The 15,148-nt window shown below is 42.0% G+C and overlaps 8 protein-coding genes across 8 annotated transcripts; 1 reads left to right on the top strand and 7 right to left on the bottom strand.

The window, feature by feature from the left end:
* Window positions 1–300: 300 nt before the first annotated feature.
* Window positions 301–2,442, top strand: ACS1 (acetate--CoA ligase 1; the record flags this gene model as incomplete). The annotated part of the gene is made up of 1 exon (XM_033908529.1): window positions 301–2,442. The coding sequence occupies one exon, from the start codon at window positions 301–303 to the stop codon at window positions 2,440–2,442; it is 2,142 nt and encodes a 713-aa protein (XP_033764420.1).
* A 157-nt stretch (window positions 2,443–2,599) lies between these two features.
* PEX22 (ubiquitin-protein transferase activating protein PEX22) lies at window positions 2,600–3,142 on the bottom strand (the record flags this gene model as incomplete). Its single annotated transcript, XM_033908528.1, has 1 exon — window positions 2,600–3,142. One exon carries the CDS (start codon window positions 3,140–3,142, stop codon window positions 2,600–2,602), a length of 543 nt encoding a protein of 180 aa, XP_033764419.1.
* Window positions 3,143–3,420: 278 nt separating this feature from the next.
* Window positions 3,421–6,081, bottom strand: GPB2 (Gpb2p; the record flags this gene model as incomplete). Its single annotated transcript, XM_033908527.1, has 1 exon — window positions 3,421–6,081. One exon carries the CDS (start codon window positions 6,079–6,081, stop codon window positions 3,421–3,423), a length of 2,661 nt encoding a protein of 886 aa, XP_033764418.1.
* Window positions 6,082–6,368: 287 nt separating this feature from the next.
* On the bottom strand, window positions 6,369–7,874 carry CNE1 (calnexin; the record flags this gene model as incomplete). The annotated part of the gene is made up of 1 exon (XM_033908526.1): window positions 6,369–7,874. One exon carries the CDS (start codon window positions 7,872–7,874, stop codon window positions 6,369–6,371), a length of 1,506 nt encoding a protein of 501 aa, XP_033764417.1.
* A 327-nt stretch (window positions 7,875–8,201) lies between these two features.
* Window positions 8,202–8,768, bottom strand: ECM1 (Ecm1p; the record flags this gene model as incomplete). Its single annotated transcript, XM_033908525.1, has 1 exon — window positions 8,202–8,768. One exon carries the CDS (start codon window positions 8,766–8,768, stop codon window positions 8,202–8,204), a length of 567 nt encoding a protein of 188 aa, XP_033764416.1.
* A 269-nt stretch (window positions 8,769–9,037) lies between these two features.
* Window positions 9,038–10,186, bottom strand: BDH1 ((R,R)-butanediol dehydrogenase; the record flags this gene model as incomplete). The annotated part of the gene is made up of 1 exon (XM_033908524.1): window positions 9,038–10,186. One exon carries the CDS (start codon window positions 10,184–10,186, stop codon window positions 9,038–9,040), a length of 1,149 nt encoding a protein of 382 aa, XP_033764415.1.
* Window positions 10,187–10,632: 446 nt separating this feature from the next.
* Window positions 10,633–11,886, bottom strand: BDH2 (putative dehydrogenase BDH2; the record flags this gene model as incomplete). The annotated part of the gene is made up of 1 exon (XM_033908523.1): window positions 10,633–11,886. One exon carries the CDS (start codon window positions 11,884–11,886, stop codon window positions 10,633–10,635), a length of 1,254 nt encoding a protein of 417 aa, XP_033764414.1.
* Window positions 11,887–12,404: 518 nt separating this feature from the next.
* On the bottom strand, window positions 12,405–13,778 carry GDH3 (glutamate dehydrogenase (NADP(+)) GDH3; the record flags this gene model as incomplete). The annotated part of the gene is made up of 1 exon (XM_033908522.1): window positions 12,405–13,778. One exon carries the CDS (start codon window positions 13,776–13,778, stop codon window positions 12,405–12,407), a length of 1,374 nt encoding a protein of 457 aa, XP_033764413.1.
* Window positions 13,779–15,148: the final 1,370 nt, after the last annotated feature.

Here is a 15,148-nt window from a genome sequence, read left to right as displayed (position 1 = left end):
CCGGGGGTCATCCTTTTCCTGTTATCTTTAAGATCCAATGTAAAGTAAAAAAAAAAAGGTTGGGGTACGAATTGCCGCCGAGCCTCCGATGCTATTATTCAACAGGTATTGCAGTTGGGGTATAGTTCCTCGGTGGCAAATAGTTCTCCCCTTCATTTTGTATATAAACTGGGCGGCTATTGTAAGGGTATTTCTCCTTTGGCTTCTCTTGTAGCATGTCATATCTTATATTTCTCTTCTTCTATCAATAAGCAAAACAACATATAAAGAACCACTAGAAAAGACATTACCTATTGTGTTATGTCACCCTCTGCTGTACAATCATCAAAACCTCAAGAACAGTCAAGTGAAATTGACAAGTTGAAAGCAAAAATGTCTCAGTCTGCTTCTGCCGCCCAGCAAAAAAAAGAGCACGAGTACGAACACTTGACCTCGGTCAAGATCGTGCCACAACGGCCTATTTCGGACAGACTGCAGCCCGAGATTGCTACCCACTATTCTCCCCACTTGGACGGGTTACAGGATTATCAGCGCCTGCACAAGGAGTCCATTGAGGACCCCGCTAAGTTCTTCGGTTCTAAAGCGACCCAATTTTTAAACTGGTCCAAGCCATTCGATAAGGTGTTCATCCCGGACCCTGAAACGGGCAGGCCCTCCTTTCAGAATAATGCGTGGTTCCTTAATGGTCAATTAAATGCCTGTTACAACTGTGTTGACAGACATGCTTTGAAGACTCCCAACAAGAAGGCCATTATTTTCGAAGGTGACGAGCCTGGCCAAGGCTATTCTATAACTTACAAGGAACTGCTTGAAGAAGTTTGTCAGGTGGCACAAGTGCTGACTTACTCTATGGGTGTTCGCAAGGGTGATACCGTTGCCGTGTACATGCCTATGGTTCCTGAGGCGATCATAACCTTGTTAGCCATTTCACGTATTGGTGCCATTCATTCTGTAGTCTTTGCCGGATTTTCTTCCAACTCCTTGAGAGATCGTATCAACGATGGGGACTCTAAGGTTGTTATCACGACAGATGAATCCAACAGAGGCGGTAAAGTCATTGAGACTAAAAGGATTGTCGATGACGCGCTTAGAGAAACCCCAGGCGTGAGACACGTCTTGGTTTATAGAAAGACCAACAATCCATCTGTTGCTTTCCATGCCCCAAGAGATTTGGATTGGGCAACAGAGAAGAAGAAATACAAGACTTATTATCCATGCACTCCTGTTGATTCCGAGGATCCGTTATTCTTGTTGTATACATCTGGGTCTACTGGTGCCCCCAAAGGTGTTCAACATTCTACCGCAGGTTACTTGTTAGGAGCTTTACTAACCATGCGCTACACTTTTGATACACATCAAGAAGACGTTTTCTTCACCGCTGGAGATATTGGTTGGATTACAGGCCACACTTATGTAGTTTATGGTCCCTTGCTGTATGGTTGTGCCACTTTGGTATTTGAAGGGACTCCTGCGTACCCCAATTACTCCCGTTACTGGGACATTATCGATAAACATAAAGTCACCCAATTCTACGTTGCCCCAACTGCTTTGCGTTTGTTGAAAAGAGCTGGTGATTCCTATATTGAAAATCATTCCCTAAAGACTTTGCGTTGCTTAGGTTCTGTCGGTGAGCCAATTGCCGCTGAAGTTTGGGAGTGGTACTCTGAAAAAATAGGTAAGAATGAAATCCCCATTGTAGACACCTACTGGCAAACGGAATCTGGTTCGCATCTGGTCACCCCACTGGCTGGTGGTGTTACACCAATGAAACCAGGTTCTGCCTCGTTCCCCTTTTTTGGTATTGATGCAGTTGTTCTTGATCCTAACACTGGTGAAGAAGTTAACACTAGCCACGCAGAGGGTGTCCTTGCCGTCAAAGCCGCATGGCCATCGTTTGCGAGAACCATTTGGAAGAACCACGATAGGTATTTGGACACTTATTTGAACCCTTATCCTGGCTACTACTTCACTGGTGATGGTGCTGCAAAGGATAAGGATGGCTATATCTGGATTTTGGGTCGTGTAGACGATGTGGTAAATGTCTCCGGTCATCGTCTGTCTACTGCAGAGATTGAGGCTGCCATCATTGAAGATTCAATTGTGGCAGAATGTGCTGTTGTGGGATTCAATGACGACTTGACTGGCCAAGCAGTTGCTGCATTTGTGGTGTTGAAAAATAAATCTAGTTGGTCCACCGCAACTGATGATGAGTTACAAGATATCAAGAAGCATTTGGTCTTTACTGTTAGGAAAGACATCGGTCCATTTGCCGCTCCCAAATTGATCATTTTAGTAGATGACTTGCCCAAGACAAGATCTGGTAAAATCATGAGACGTATCTTAAGAAAAATCCTAGCAGGAGAAAGTGACCAATTAGGCGACGTTTCTACTTTGTCAAACCCTGGCATTGTTAGACATTTGATTGATTCGGTCAAGTTGTAATGATGATTTCTTTCTTTTTTTTATATTGACGACTTTTTTTTTCGTATATTTTTGTTCTCTTATAACTGAGCTGCTTACTTATTATTATACCTTCCCTTTTATTTATACTTATAATTATTTATTCTTTACATACTGTTACAAGAAACTCTTTTCGACATTAATTGCATAACGTGTCAATCAGCACATCTTCTATATCGCTATCAATAACGAAATTGACGAACCTCCCTATATCTTCGGGAACAACTGCCGCATCACTACCACCGCTACTCGTAAAGTCCTTGGAATTTAATATGCACTGGAATTTGCCTAGCCGTCTTACACAAGACCATAATCCATCCATACTATCGCAGTGTATAATTTTGTGTTCGTTTTTTGATTTGCGGAAGGCATCTTCAATAGCCTGCTTGATTGATCCATTAGTCTGAGTTGTAGGTACCAGTAGAACCACCTCGTCAGCGGCATATTCATCCCAATTTATAGGTAGCCCTTGTATCGACCTGCTCATTATAATACATTTGCTCTTCCTTGCCTTTTTGTTCTCTTCCGTTGGAACGTCCTTTCGAGGTCTTATCCCATTATCGTCTTCTGTACTCGTGACTTTTTGATATATATAGTATGATGTGGCCAATATTGCTATAGCTGCACCCACTATCCCCAATGTTCTTGATTTGTTTATCCTACTGCTCGATGGTGGCGACATTTTATTATGTGTCCTCTCTTTCTATATCGTGTGTTCTTACCTCATCGTCCATTGCATTAGTATTTTCTTCCCTTTTTTTATTCTGTTTAATTTTTTTCTTCAAAGGTTGAATTAGGGATAATCGACCTAATTATTAATCCCTAAAAAATATTTCGCCAATATTGCAAAGGGAATTGTTCATTATAAGACAAGAGATTGCGACTATAAAACAAACTTGAATATATTATATTCTACTACTAAACAAAATTTATAAAGTAAAAGCATAGAAAACAGCTTTTCTAAGCACTAGGGTTTACACTTGGAAAAATACTTTTAGATATGGTGCCGTGCAAATATATTTCTTTTAGATTACTCCTCCTGGACATTAGTCCGCCAATTAAAATAATACTCTTGTCGCACTGCAAAGAAGTACCACCGAAACCAACCACTATGTTCGGATTGGCGTTGTCATCTTCATTATCTTGTCCATCCCCATCTTCTTCCTTCTTGGATAGAGTAATTTTATGTTCTTCCCAACATTGCGTGCTTAAATCAATTGTATTCAAAAAATTACAACCCAACGGCAATGTGCCGGAACTGCGTTTTCGAGGAGGCTCATCGTCATCCCCCGAGTAAAACTGGTCAACATCCTCTTGTACCATACCACCTATACATACACATATTCGTCCAATGCTTTCCATTCTGTGGCCAACTAGACCCACGTTGACGCTATCCAATCTTTCATCGCCGTTTTCGCTCGGATCCACCCTTACAAATGTCTCTATTGGAGTCCATGTCTCACACTCCAAGTCCATCAGCCACATATCGTCAAGAACATTATGACCGTTGGACCCGCCATGCAATACAATAGTTTTACCCACAGACTTCTCTTGACTCAAAATCAATCTCTGTCTCCCAATGGTAGTCATGGGAATAGAAGACGATTTTATCCCCTGCTTTACTATGAAATTGTCAAAATCATGGTTGATACCGGGATCAAAGCTATCATCGGTACCTGCACTACTGGCAGAGACACCAGATGTGGGTGATTCTTGCGCCGCAGTGCCATTATTGAAAAGATCTTGATGCCTGCCATGAACCATCATGGGGAAAACAGGTTTAGGACTAACAACGCGATCCTGCGATATATATGACGGTTTTAAAATAAAATGCTTTTTTAAATTGCCCAAAAGTTTCATATCAAGAGAACTCCTATCCATCAACGATGTACCATGAACAGAAAAGGCAGCAAAAGCTCTTTCTTCAGGCCAGTCTAATTTGTCCTTTTCCCTTGGTGTCAGCAGTACCGCATTAGCTGTCTCTGAAAACTTACAATAGCCTTTCTTACCACGACGTATCACAGGTACCTCAATTTTCCACAAATCATTCATTGCTTCGTAACGATCATCGCCGGTTTGTCTGTAGCCACCGAATATTATAATTGTGTGCATGCAATAAGGCGCCGTATTACTGTGGGGTAATGATGAAAGTACCGCTGCTTTTTCGAGTCGCCCCGAAGTGATGCTGGTACCTTGTTTCATAGGGACACTTCCCATTTTATGACCATCATTCATGCTTGCCGAATGAACGCTATTTCTCCTATTTGGATTATCAATAGAAATTTGTAAGTGACCAAACCTCGATGACATCGTCGGATATGCATTATACTTAGAAGGTTGTACTATGATATCTATTTTAGTAAACTTGAATGACACAATATCAAGAATGTAGCCAGTATTATTCACATATAATCTTTTTTTGAGATGATATTTCCCATTTTCATCACCACGGGTTTCTGTCCTGATCTCAAATCCGCCGTAAAAGAAAATATGTCGGTCTGTTAATCTGGACCCTTGAACACACAGCAATGGAGGTGGTATATAACCTCTCATCTTAGGTGTGCTAAATCGACATGATGGTATAGAAGCGACATAAAGATGTGGGTTATTAACCATTGATGGATTATTGATCACTTGAGGTAATAAGGGTGGAGGTAAGTTTTTTATCCCGTCTACAAAAAAATCGTTCAGCATCGGCGCATCCTCTTCATAGCTGTAGCATGGCATTAACCCTCCCAATATGTAAATGTTTCCATTTAGTTCGACAGAACAATGATAAGTTAATGCCGGCAGCTTATCTTCAGAAAATAGGGACGGGATAACCAAATTACCAGAAGAAATCTCATATCCTTTAGAGACATAACCTTTACCATCTAGAGTCTGTTGACCTGGAGATCTTTCAAAAAAAAGATTTTTTTTCATAATAATATCTTCGTCATAGTTATCATCCGTTGCCTTTGAAGGGTTTCTTTCACCATGCAACGAAAAATCTTTAAAATTTTTCCTTAGATTCGGTACCCATAAACTGTGCAGCTTCAAAATATCCCATTCCTTGGTATTTACCGTCAGCAACTTCCTATAATATTGAAAATAAGGCAACGCGGACGGTATAGATGGTAAGCAAATATTTTGGATAGCGTCGGAACCTTGATCCTGACTTGTACCTGTCTTTGTTCCTCGAGCACTTTTGCTTTGCATATCGGATATTATTTTAAAATTATTGAAATTCACTGACCGCACCGTACGATTCAGAAATTTGTCAACCATGAAATTGGTCTGCAAGATGTCATTCCTCTGGGGCGGCATGTCTGGATTCTTCAACGAATGCCCGTTATGTCGTAATACAAATGGCTTTTTCAACGAATAGTATTTTTTCAGCAAATATTCATTTCTTGAGCTAACATTTCCTTTATCACCAAACATCTCCTTACCAAAAAGCGCAAAAACAGAAAGGTAGTTTGTCACGTATGGCAAAGGTTCAAAACAATGGTCACCCAAAGATCGAGAGGTTTCTATTCGTTCTTCGCCTTCCAAAGGTGATGAAAACGGTGATACGGCGACTCTGTTTTTCTCATAAGGGCTGTATCCGCCATCGTTCCATGGTGAGCTGGAAATTTCCATGCCTATGATTTAGTAATGCGACAATGGGCCTGCCTATAAATCGCAATCTTTACTGTTCTACTTCCGTGTTATCGGGGATGCTGGTTGTTCTAAGTTCCCTTAATTACGGGTTTTTCTTTGTTCTATATTCACTTACTGCATGGAAAAATAGGATTCAACATCGGGTAAGCATGATAAAAGATAATATAACCATGATGGTAATGTTGATACTATAATGTTAAGCATCTATAAAAAGGAGCCCGTGTGCCACTATCACTGAGATCATGGGGTACACTAGTACTTGTCAGCTATGTAGACACTACATAACAAAGAACCAGCGTCGACAAAAACACGGCCGCCGCAGTAAGTAGAGATTTTGGAGGTTGCTCCAGTACGTAATCTATGATGCGGTCAAAGGGATTGGGGGATTCTTTTTCGTCTTGGAAAGTTGCTTGTAAATTTCCTAGTCTGTTATTCATGAACTTGCGTTCTGTGGAATCATCAAGGCCCCTAAATGCGCGATCTCTCATCAGCCAAGTCTTATTCCCAATAATTTGCGCCTCTGTTACGTTTTTACCAACATAAATATTGCTTATCAACATGTTGGGAGATCCACTCCAAAATTCAAGTATCACGCCACTAATCTCGTTTTCGATACGCAGTGGTTGGCGCTCTTCGTAGTACAGTGGGTTTTCCGTTTCTGGGGAATGCCATTCTCCCATGTAATTGGGATTTATGACTTCAGTGGGTTCCCATGAACCTTTATACTTGGGATTCTTTATCAGCCTTGGTATCCACTGGCCACAACCATGTTTTGCAGTGCAAAGTGGATTTTTAATCATGAGCGGTATCCATTCCCCGTGTTCAGGTTCCTGCCACCAGGAGGGCTTTTCAGCATCTGGGTCAAGAATGTATTCGGAAATGGAGCTATCCCATTCTAGTGGTTCAGTGTCTTTTGGATCTGGAATCATTAATGGCTCTTCTTCGTCCCAATCACTGGGTTTCACCACCTCAGGATCTGCGATTCGGATGCGATCATCCCAATCGTGCGGTTTCGCTACTGAAACATCAGGGATCATTAAAGGTGGTGTAATAGGTGGTTCAAAGCTGACATTTTTCTTGTCTTCGATATGTTCTCTTGCCATGACAGTCTTACCATCAATCAGAATTTGAAAAGACTGTGTAGATTCATCTATTATTAGCGTGTACAGATGAGATTGAGACGTATCAGTTAATTTTGATAAAGGCGTTTCTTGCAAATACCTTAGTTTGGGTTTGTGTGTAATCTTGTGAACCTTATTGATGGCAAATTGCACGCTGTTTGTTTCTGGGGCACAATAGTCTGGACCAAACACCAACTCCACACCCTTTCCATCTGGTACATAATTTTCCAACGCTCCAACGTTCATGAAACCAGACACTAACTTGATAAACGCTCCGCCGCACGTTAAAGAATTGTCTAACTTAATCTCGTACTGGACAACCAAGGTATCCGTTTCTGAAACATTAATAGGAGTCTTCAAGAGATGTCCGATCATAGCTGCAGCATTGCTTGTTCGAACAGCGACTGCTTTATCCCATGCGGACCCTTGCAATCGACCCTGCGATAGTCGCCATTGTGCACCATAGATTTTGGTGCCTTCTTCGTTGGTGGCTTTACTTGTGGTCCACTCCTGATTTAAATGCTTTGTATCACTGTAAGCCTGAAAATTCTCCCAGAAGGAATCGTTTCCCAACGTAACGTTAGATTGCAATGATATAGCTTTCACCAACGCTAGGTTCAAAAACTGCCACCATAGATACGCGAATTTCATAGTATTACCTTATGTGCCCTCTATCTCCTTACTATGTTAAAAACGAGTCGGCATTTACGCTTTTACACAGCGCCTACAATCGCAGGCATTACATAGTTTTCAACTAACCCATAATGCTTTTTTTCTCCTAATCCATTAACTTGATACTAAAAAAACTGTAATGATTAATAAAAAATTTCAGTAATGACGTACATCCAGATATATAAAAAAGTTATAAAACAAAACTAAAAACCATGTTATCTAATTTACAAAAAATGAGAAGAAGAAGAAATGAAGAATGTGTGCTAAGGTTGTGTATCCCAAGTGCCATTTTATATGAAAGATGTTCTATTCTTCAACGTCATCTGGCAGGACACCAAATCTGTTGGCGGGAGCCTTCTGTACCATCTTATCCTCTGCTGAAGAGTGAAAAACTTCTGGAATCTCCTCATCTTCCTTTTTAGCGTCACCTTCAGTCGCACTTTTTACCTCCACAGACAATCCTCCGCTCAAAAAAGCCAGCTCTTTTTTTATAGTTTCATTAGTACTATCCCAGCCAGCCTTTCTTGTATTTTGAATGTACTTGGCACGAGAAATGGACTTTGCAATTTTGCCATCCAAACGATTGGTAAAATTCAAGGCCTTCACTAAACGGTCTTTGTCCATGGATGAGATAGAGTTAGCTAGTTTGTCTTCCAAAGTCTTTTTATTTATCTTCTTGCCCCTCTTACTTTTATTGGCTTTCTTAGAAATCTTTGCTTCCAGCAATGCTTCATTCTTGGCAGCTGTTCTAATCAGAATATTAGTCAAATCTGTTTTTTCAGCTCTAGGTAGTTCACTTAAATCCCGTACTTCTGGATCAAAAGCATCCGATTGTCTAGCAGCTCTAGAGTTCTTTGATACTTTTTTCGCCATATTTTTCTTGTAGACAATGTCTTACCGATATGACCAGAGGAAGAACCTATCTTTGTTACCTTTTGTTCTCCCTTCAGATTCTTCCAAAGGGTTCTTAACAGAAAAATTTTCAGCTCATCGCTAAGTTGAATAAATGAAAAAAAAGAAAAATTAATACAGTCGAAGAAATTTATTTCTGTCTGTTTATAATAATAAAATATTATAAAAGAAAATACATAATCTCGGATACTACAAATGAGCTACGAGCAGCCCTAGATATTATTTTGTCATTACTTCATTTCACCATGATTGTTAGGAGTCAATAGAATCTTGACGTTGGATTCCTTATGGTCCATCAACTCTTGGAATCCCTTTTCCCAACCGTCCTCAATCTTTTGCCTACCTGTAATCAGTTGCTTACAATCTTCCATGGTGATGTCTCCGTTGTGGATGGCATGAACAACGCCCTCAAAGTCCTCGACAACATAGCCGATGGAACCAGTCATAACTTTCTCTTGTAGAGTCACGTCCATTGGTTGGAATGGCACAGGTTTTGGGCCCCAAACTGCAATGTTGGTGGCTGTTCCCTTGAAAGTTAATGCCTTCAAAGAGGCTTCGAAAGTGACTTGAATACCAGAACAATCATAACTGTAATCGAACCCATCGTGGCTCTTGGTCAAACCACGTAGGACCTCTATGGATTTATTACCGTGCTTAGAGGGGTTGAAGACCTCAACACCTAGTTTCTTGGCCATTTCTATTCTTCTTTCTGCAACTTCAGACACTACAATTTGACTGGCTCCCATTCCCTTAAGTACCAAAATGGTACACAACCCAATGGGGCCTGCACCAAGAACCAAAGCTGAACTGCCTTTCTTGAAGCCGGATATCTTAACAGCATGCCAGGTGACAGAAAGAGGTTCAACCAAAGCAGCCACATCTAGGGGGATTTCCTTGGGAACGGGGATAATGTGGTGTTCAGAGACAACAACTTGTTCAGCAAAGCCACCGCTGATCACACCTAACCCAACAAAACCAGCGTGTGTACATAGATTTTCACTGCCTTTCTTGCAAGCATTACAGGGCTTGGAATTGTAGTATTTGGAGTGTGGCCAGCAGTGCAGATCTGCACAACTGCTAGCGGCATCAACGACCACATGGTCGCCCACTTTGACCTTTGTCACTTTAGGACCAACCTTGGCAATAATTCCTGACATCTCATGGCCCATTGCCAAGGGTAAAGCGGCGTTGGACAAAGGGTGGCACTCCCCATCTTTAGGCATGAAGATCGGACCATCCAAGTACTCATGAAGATCCGAGCCACAAATTCCACACCAAGAGACGTCGATAATAACTTCATCGTCGGTTTGAATTTCTGGCTTAGGGATATCATTAGTGAAGTGAATGTCACCCTTCTTGAAATATGCCAAAGCTCTCATAATTACTTAAATTTTTCTTTTAGTTCTTTCTCTAATCCTAGTCAATTCTTACTAAGACCTTGTAAGAAAGAAAGAGTGCAACATTTGTTCAAAGGGCTTAAGTTGGCCATTGTCCCACGAAGAATTTGCCCCACTTTTATATGTCGATTTTTTCCTACATTTTTCTACAATTTCCACCTATTATCAAATCAAGAGAAACATGCTGGACCCCCTAAAGAGGAAAGAGCAGGCAAGGATAGGAAAACACCGGTCCCTTCCTCCCGTCGAAACGGAAAGGGGTCAAAAGAGTAGCGTGAGCAAGACCGGCTTGAACTTAAACTGTTGCCCTCGATTGGCTCGACAAATGTACATATGCTGTATATAAAAGATTGTCAAAAGAATGTATGAGAAGAAGATACATGAGTACAAGCACGCACAATCAACGCGAGATGAGTAGTCAACCACAGTCATGTGTGACGCAGCTTGGCCTCGTTTATCGACTCTCGTAGTCTTTCCTGATCTTTGCGACTACTCAGCTCGGAAATTTCTTTCTTTTCATTATCGGCTTCCCTGTTCAACTCTCCGTGATTGTTGGGAGTAAGAATAATCTTGATGGTAGACTCCTTCTCGTTTATCAACTTCAGGATGGCGCCACTGAGACCATCCTCAATGTTGACTCTGCCCGTTATCATATGTCTTGCCCTGGCAACATCGATCCTACCTTCTTCCAAAGCCTCAATCACTGCTTCAAAATCGTGATGTGTATAGCACATAGACCCCGTGTACTTTCTTTCATGCAGTGTGATGTCCATTGGAGAAAACTGTATTTTATGATGACCCCACATGGCCAAGTTCACTGCAGTGCCCCTAAACGTGAGACATTGAATGGCAGCGTTCAATGTGACTTCCAACCCGGAGCAATCGAACGTGTAGTCAAAACCGTCACCTCCTTCAGCAATTGATCTCAGATAGTCAATGCTCTCCTTGGCAGCATGTGTAGTTGGATCGTAGACCCTGGCACCCATTTTCTCAGCCAATTCTCTTCTTACCTTGGCAGGCTCTGAGACGACAATGTCCCTGCAACCAGCAGCGTTCAACGCTAGTATAGTGCCCAGTCCGATGGGGCCAGCGCCAATGATCAGAGCCGTAGAGCCTGCTTTGAACTCGCAGACGCTAATTGCATGCCAGCACACAGCCAAGGGCTGGATCAAAGCCGCAACGTCCAAGGGTACGAAGTCCGGTACTTTGTAGCAGTGAGATTCGTTCATCACAACACGCTCTGCAAATCCACCACTCTGCACACCGGCACCACAAAGTCCCAAATATGAACAGATGTTGTAGTAGCCCTTTTTGCAAGCAGCACACCATTCCTTGTCAACGTTCGGCGACAGGGGCCAACGATACCGGTCCCTGCATGTACCCGTGGGCTCGACAACTACCTTGTCACCGACCTTCAAGTGGGTCACACCAGGCCCCACCTCCAAAACCGTACCAGCCATCTCGTGGCCCATCGCCTGCGGCAATGGGTTATGACTAATCTCATGCGTGTGCCCGTCCTCTGGAAAGAAGATAGGGCCATCTGTGTACTCGTGCAAGTCCGTACCGCAAATACCACACCATGCGATATCAATCAAAAGCTCATCGGGAGCCACGATTCGTGGCTCCTTCAAATGATTGGTGAACCTGATGTCACCTTTACCGAAATACGCTAAAGCTCTCATACTAAAAATACCTTTGATGTTGTTGTTGTTGTTGTTATTATTGCTATTGTTATTATGGTTAACTGTATATTAACTGTCTAATATTTTCACGATGGTTTTTTACATATAATAAAGTTCAAGAATTGTGAAAACCACAAATGAGGTCGAGTCGTCACCACAACCCTGACCGCATCCTTTTATATACATTTTATCAATATCATTAACTAAAGTGCTGCTAATAACCGCATCTGCCGGTTTGTGCTACAGCCGTGGTGGTTAACCCCCTTGCTTAGTTCTCCTTATCATGTCTGAGCTAACCAAACCAACCACCCCCTTCAAATCGCCTAGGTTAATCATCTAAAATACCAACCTATAATCTCCTCACCCCGCACGGCCATTACGAAGAAACTCCCGCAGAGCCAGGGAGTCCAGTCCCTTCCGTAATGCTGAACCCTGTTTGCATACGAAATCAAAGTAGATTATATTATATTACTACATTACACAGAGAGTTACGAACAAAAAGAAAATAGCGCTTACTGCTAAAAAACGTCTCCCTGGTCCAGCATTGCGTCAGCTACCATGACGAAGCTGGCAATGTTGGCCCCCTTGACCAATGATGGCAAGGTGTTAATATTTTTCTCCGTAGAGTACTCTTGTGCGGCGTGTATACAGTCGTTGAAGCAGTTGATCATTATCTTCTTTAGTTCTTGATCGACTCGCTCAGCGGTCCAAGTTACTTTTTGGGAGTTCTGAGCCATTTCTAGGCCGGATACTGCTACGCCGCCCAGGTTAGCTGCTTTTGGTGGCCCGAACCATACTGCATCTTTGGCATTGGTTGCAGTGCTGCGCGCTGTTTCGAAAACAGAAATAGCCTCGGGTGTAGAGCCCATGTTAGCACCTTCCGCCACGAACTTCACGCCGGATGCTACTAAGGCCTTAGCTTCGTCACCATTAACCTCGTTTTGGGTAGCACAGGGTAGGGCGATGTCCACGTTGCTCACGTGCGTCCATGGGCGTGCCCCCGCAAGGTACTTCACCTTGCTCTCGCTGAAGGTAGAATACTCATCGACAATTTCCTTCAACGACTTGAAACGGATCTTGGCCGTTGCGATATCGTGGATTTGCTCTGAAGTGATGCCCGTCTCGGAGATAATGCACCCTTTCGAATCGGACAACGACACCACGATACCACCCAGCTCAATGACTTTCAAAGCTGCATATTGCGCCACGTTACCACTTCCGGAGATGGTCACACGCTTACCCTCGAAGGACTCCTTGCCATTCGTCGCATAATCGATCATTGCTTGTGTATAGTAAACAAGGCCGAAGCCCGTGGCCTCGGGCCTGATGAGCGAGCCACCCCAGTTCAAACCCTTACCGGTCAAGACACCTTCCCAGGAGTTCTTGTATGATCTGTAAGCACCGAACAAGTAGCCAATCTCACGGCCACCAACACCAATATCTCCCGCGGGCACATCCGTGTCCTTACCAATATGTCTGCTCAGTTCCCGCATGAACGCGTAACAAATCCTTCTGATCTCGTTGTCGGATTTGCCTTTCAAGTCCACACACAGGCCACCCTTACCACCGCCCATGTCTAAGCCAGTGAGCGCATTCTTAAAGATCTGTTCAAAACCCAAAAATTTTAAAATAGACAAGTTCACCGATGGGTGAAAGCGTAGCCCACCCTTGTAAGGTCCCTTGGCTGAATTGAACTGCACCCTGTATCCCTGTGCCACTTCTTGCTCGCCTTTATCATTTTCCCACGTAACTCTGAATTGGATAATCCTCTCCGGAACAGAAACAATAGGTAGCACTTTTTTATACTGTGGGAATTTTTCAAAAATTTTAGAATCCTCTACTGAGGAGACGATCTCATCGTAAGCCTGCTGAAACTCAGGTTCGCTCGCCATTTTCCCTTTTTGCCTTTTCTTGTTTGCTGACTGTCGCTGCTTCACTATATATGTGTATGTATATATGTCTGTGCGTATGGTCTATGTGTTTTTAATCTTTATATAACTAAGTTCGAACGGGAGAAAATCATTAGTCGTTACCTCTTTATATGAAGGTGAAATAAAAAGAAAAAAAAGCCTTTTAGAAAAGCCTATGGTCATCACTTTTCCCATTCTCATGGCACGATAATACTGGCCCTTTAATACTAATATCGTTATCTTATCGATAAGCAATATTCCCTTTAAAATTTAATTGGCTCCCTCTCCGCATTTTTTTTCTTCCCTTAGAACTGAACCAATCAAGCAAACTGAAAGGGAAGAAAAAGAAAGAAGACTCTTTTTAGCTTTTGTGTGAGAAATGTCTGTTGATGACAGCTACGTAATATAAGGATACTTCTTTCTTGGTCCTTAATAGTAGTTATCATATATCTTCTTCTCGCCAGACTCTGTGTTATTATATTTTGCTTTCTCATTTGTTCGGAGATTTTCAGAGGACTAACAAAATGGTTGTCAGCCGTTTCTATGATGGAAACCTCCTTCTGTGGAGGAACTGATGTTATCGGAAAGAACACCTGTTGTGGGTTAACGAGTTTTTAAATATTCGGAAAAAAGCTCATAGTAGCAAAACTTAAAAATAAAACGAGATTAACGGAGCTGCCCAAGGGGTGTCTAGTGTTTTCTTAATCGAAATGTAAAATCTTTATAATGAATGTTGTGTGTTATGCAACTAAATAGCCTGTGGATTGGGACGATACCACGGTTTTAATTTTTATAATGATGCTTCCTCTAACCAATTAATAGGTCTTATCATAGGAAGTTAGCATTTACCTCATAGGTTGAGCAGATCATCTTTTCTCTCAACACTAAACAGTTTAGTGATGATTATCATTTTGAATAATAAATAAAATACCTTGACGAATTTTACAGCATTGCAATTAGAGTGTTTTCGAATATTATAGGCCTCTGGGCTCATGCCACTTGGATAACCGTCTCTGCTTTCACCACCCAACAAGGAAAACAGACGACGTTCATGCACTGTTCATTCATTAAGAGATTAAGGAGTATTCCATGACACGTAGTCAAAGAGATTTTGACGATGGAGAGGTCATATGAGCACCCGCACTCATCGCTTGAGAGAAGGTTCTATGGAAAGCTAAAAGCATCGTACTTATTTAAAATATATGATGAATTATAAATCCCGGGAACAGAAAGTTTAAACGGAAAGTTTTCATTAGGAATGCCTGGATCGGCTTAAGCAGAAATTTGTCATATTATCTTGTTTTACTATGCCAAGTAGGCTTTTTGGTTTGTATTTCCAATACATCGACTTT

The sequence above is a fragment of the Saccharomyces paradoxus genome, chromosome I, assembly GCF_002079055.1.
Source record: "Saccharomyces paradoxus chromosome I, complete sequence".
NCBI lineage: Eukaryota > Fungi > Ascomycota > Saccharomycetes > Saccharomycetales > Saccharomycetaceae > Saccharomyces > Saccharomyces paradoxus.
This window is presented reverse-complemented; position numbering and strand designations above follow the sequence as displayed.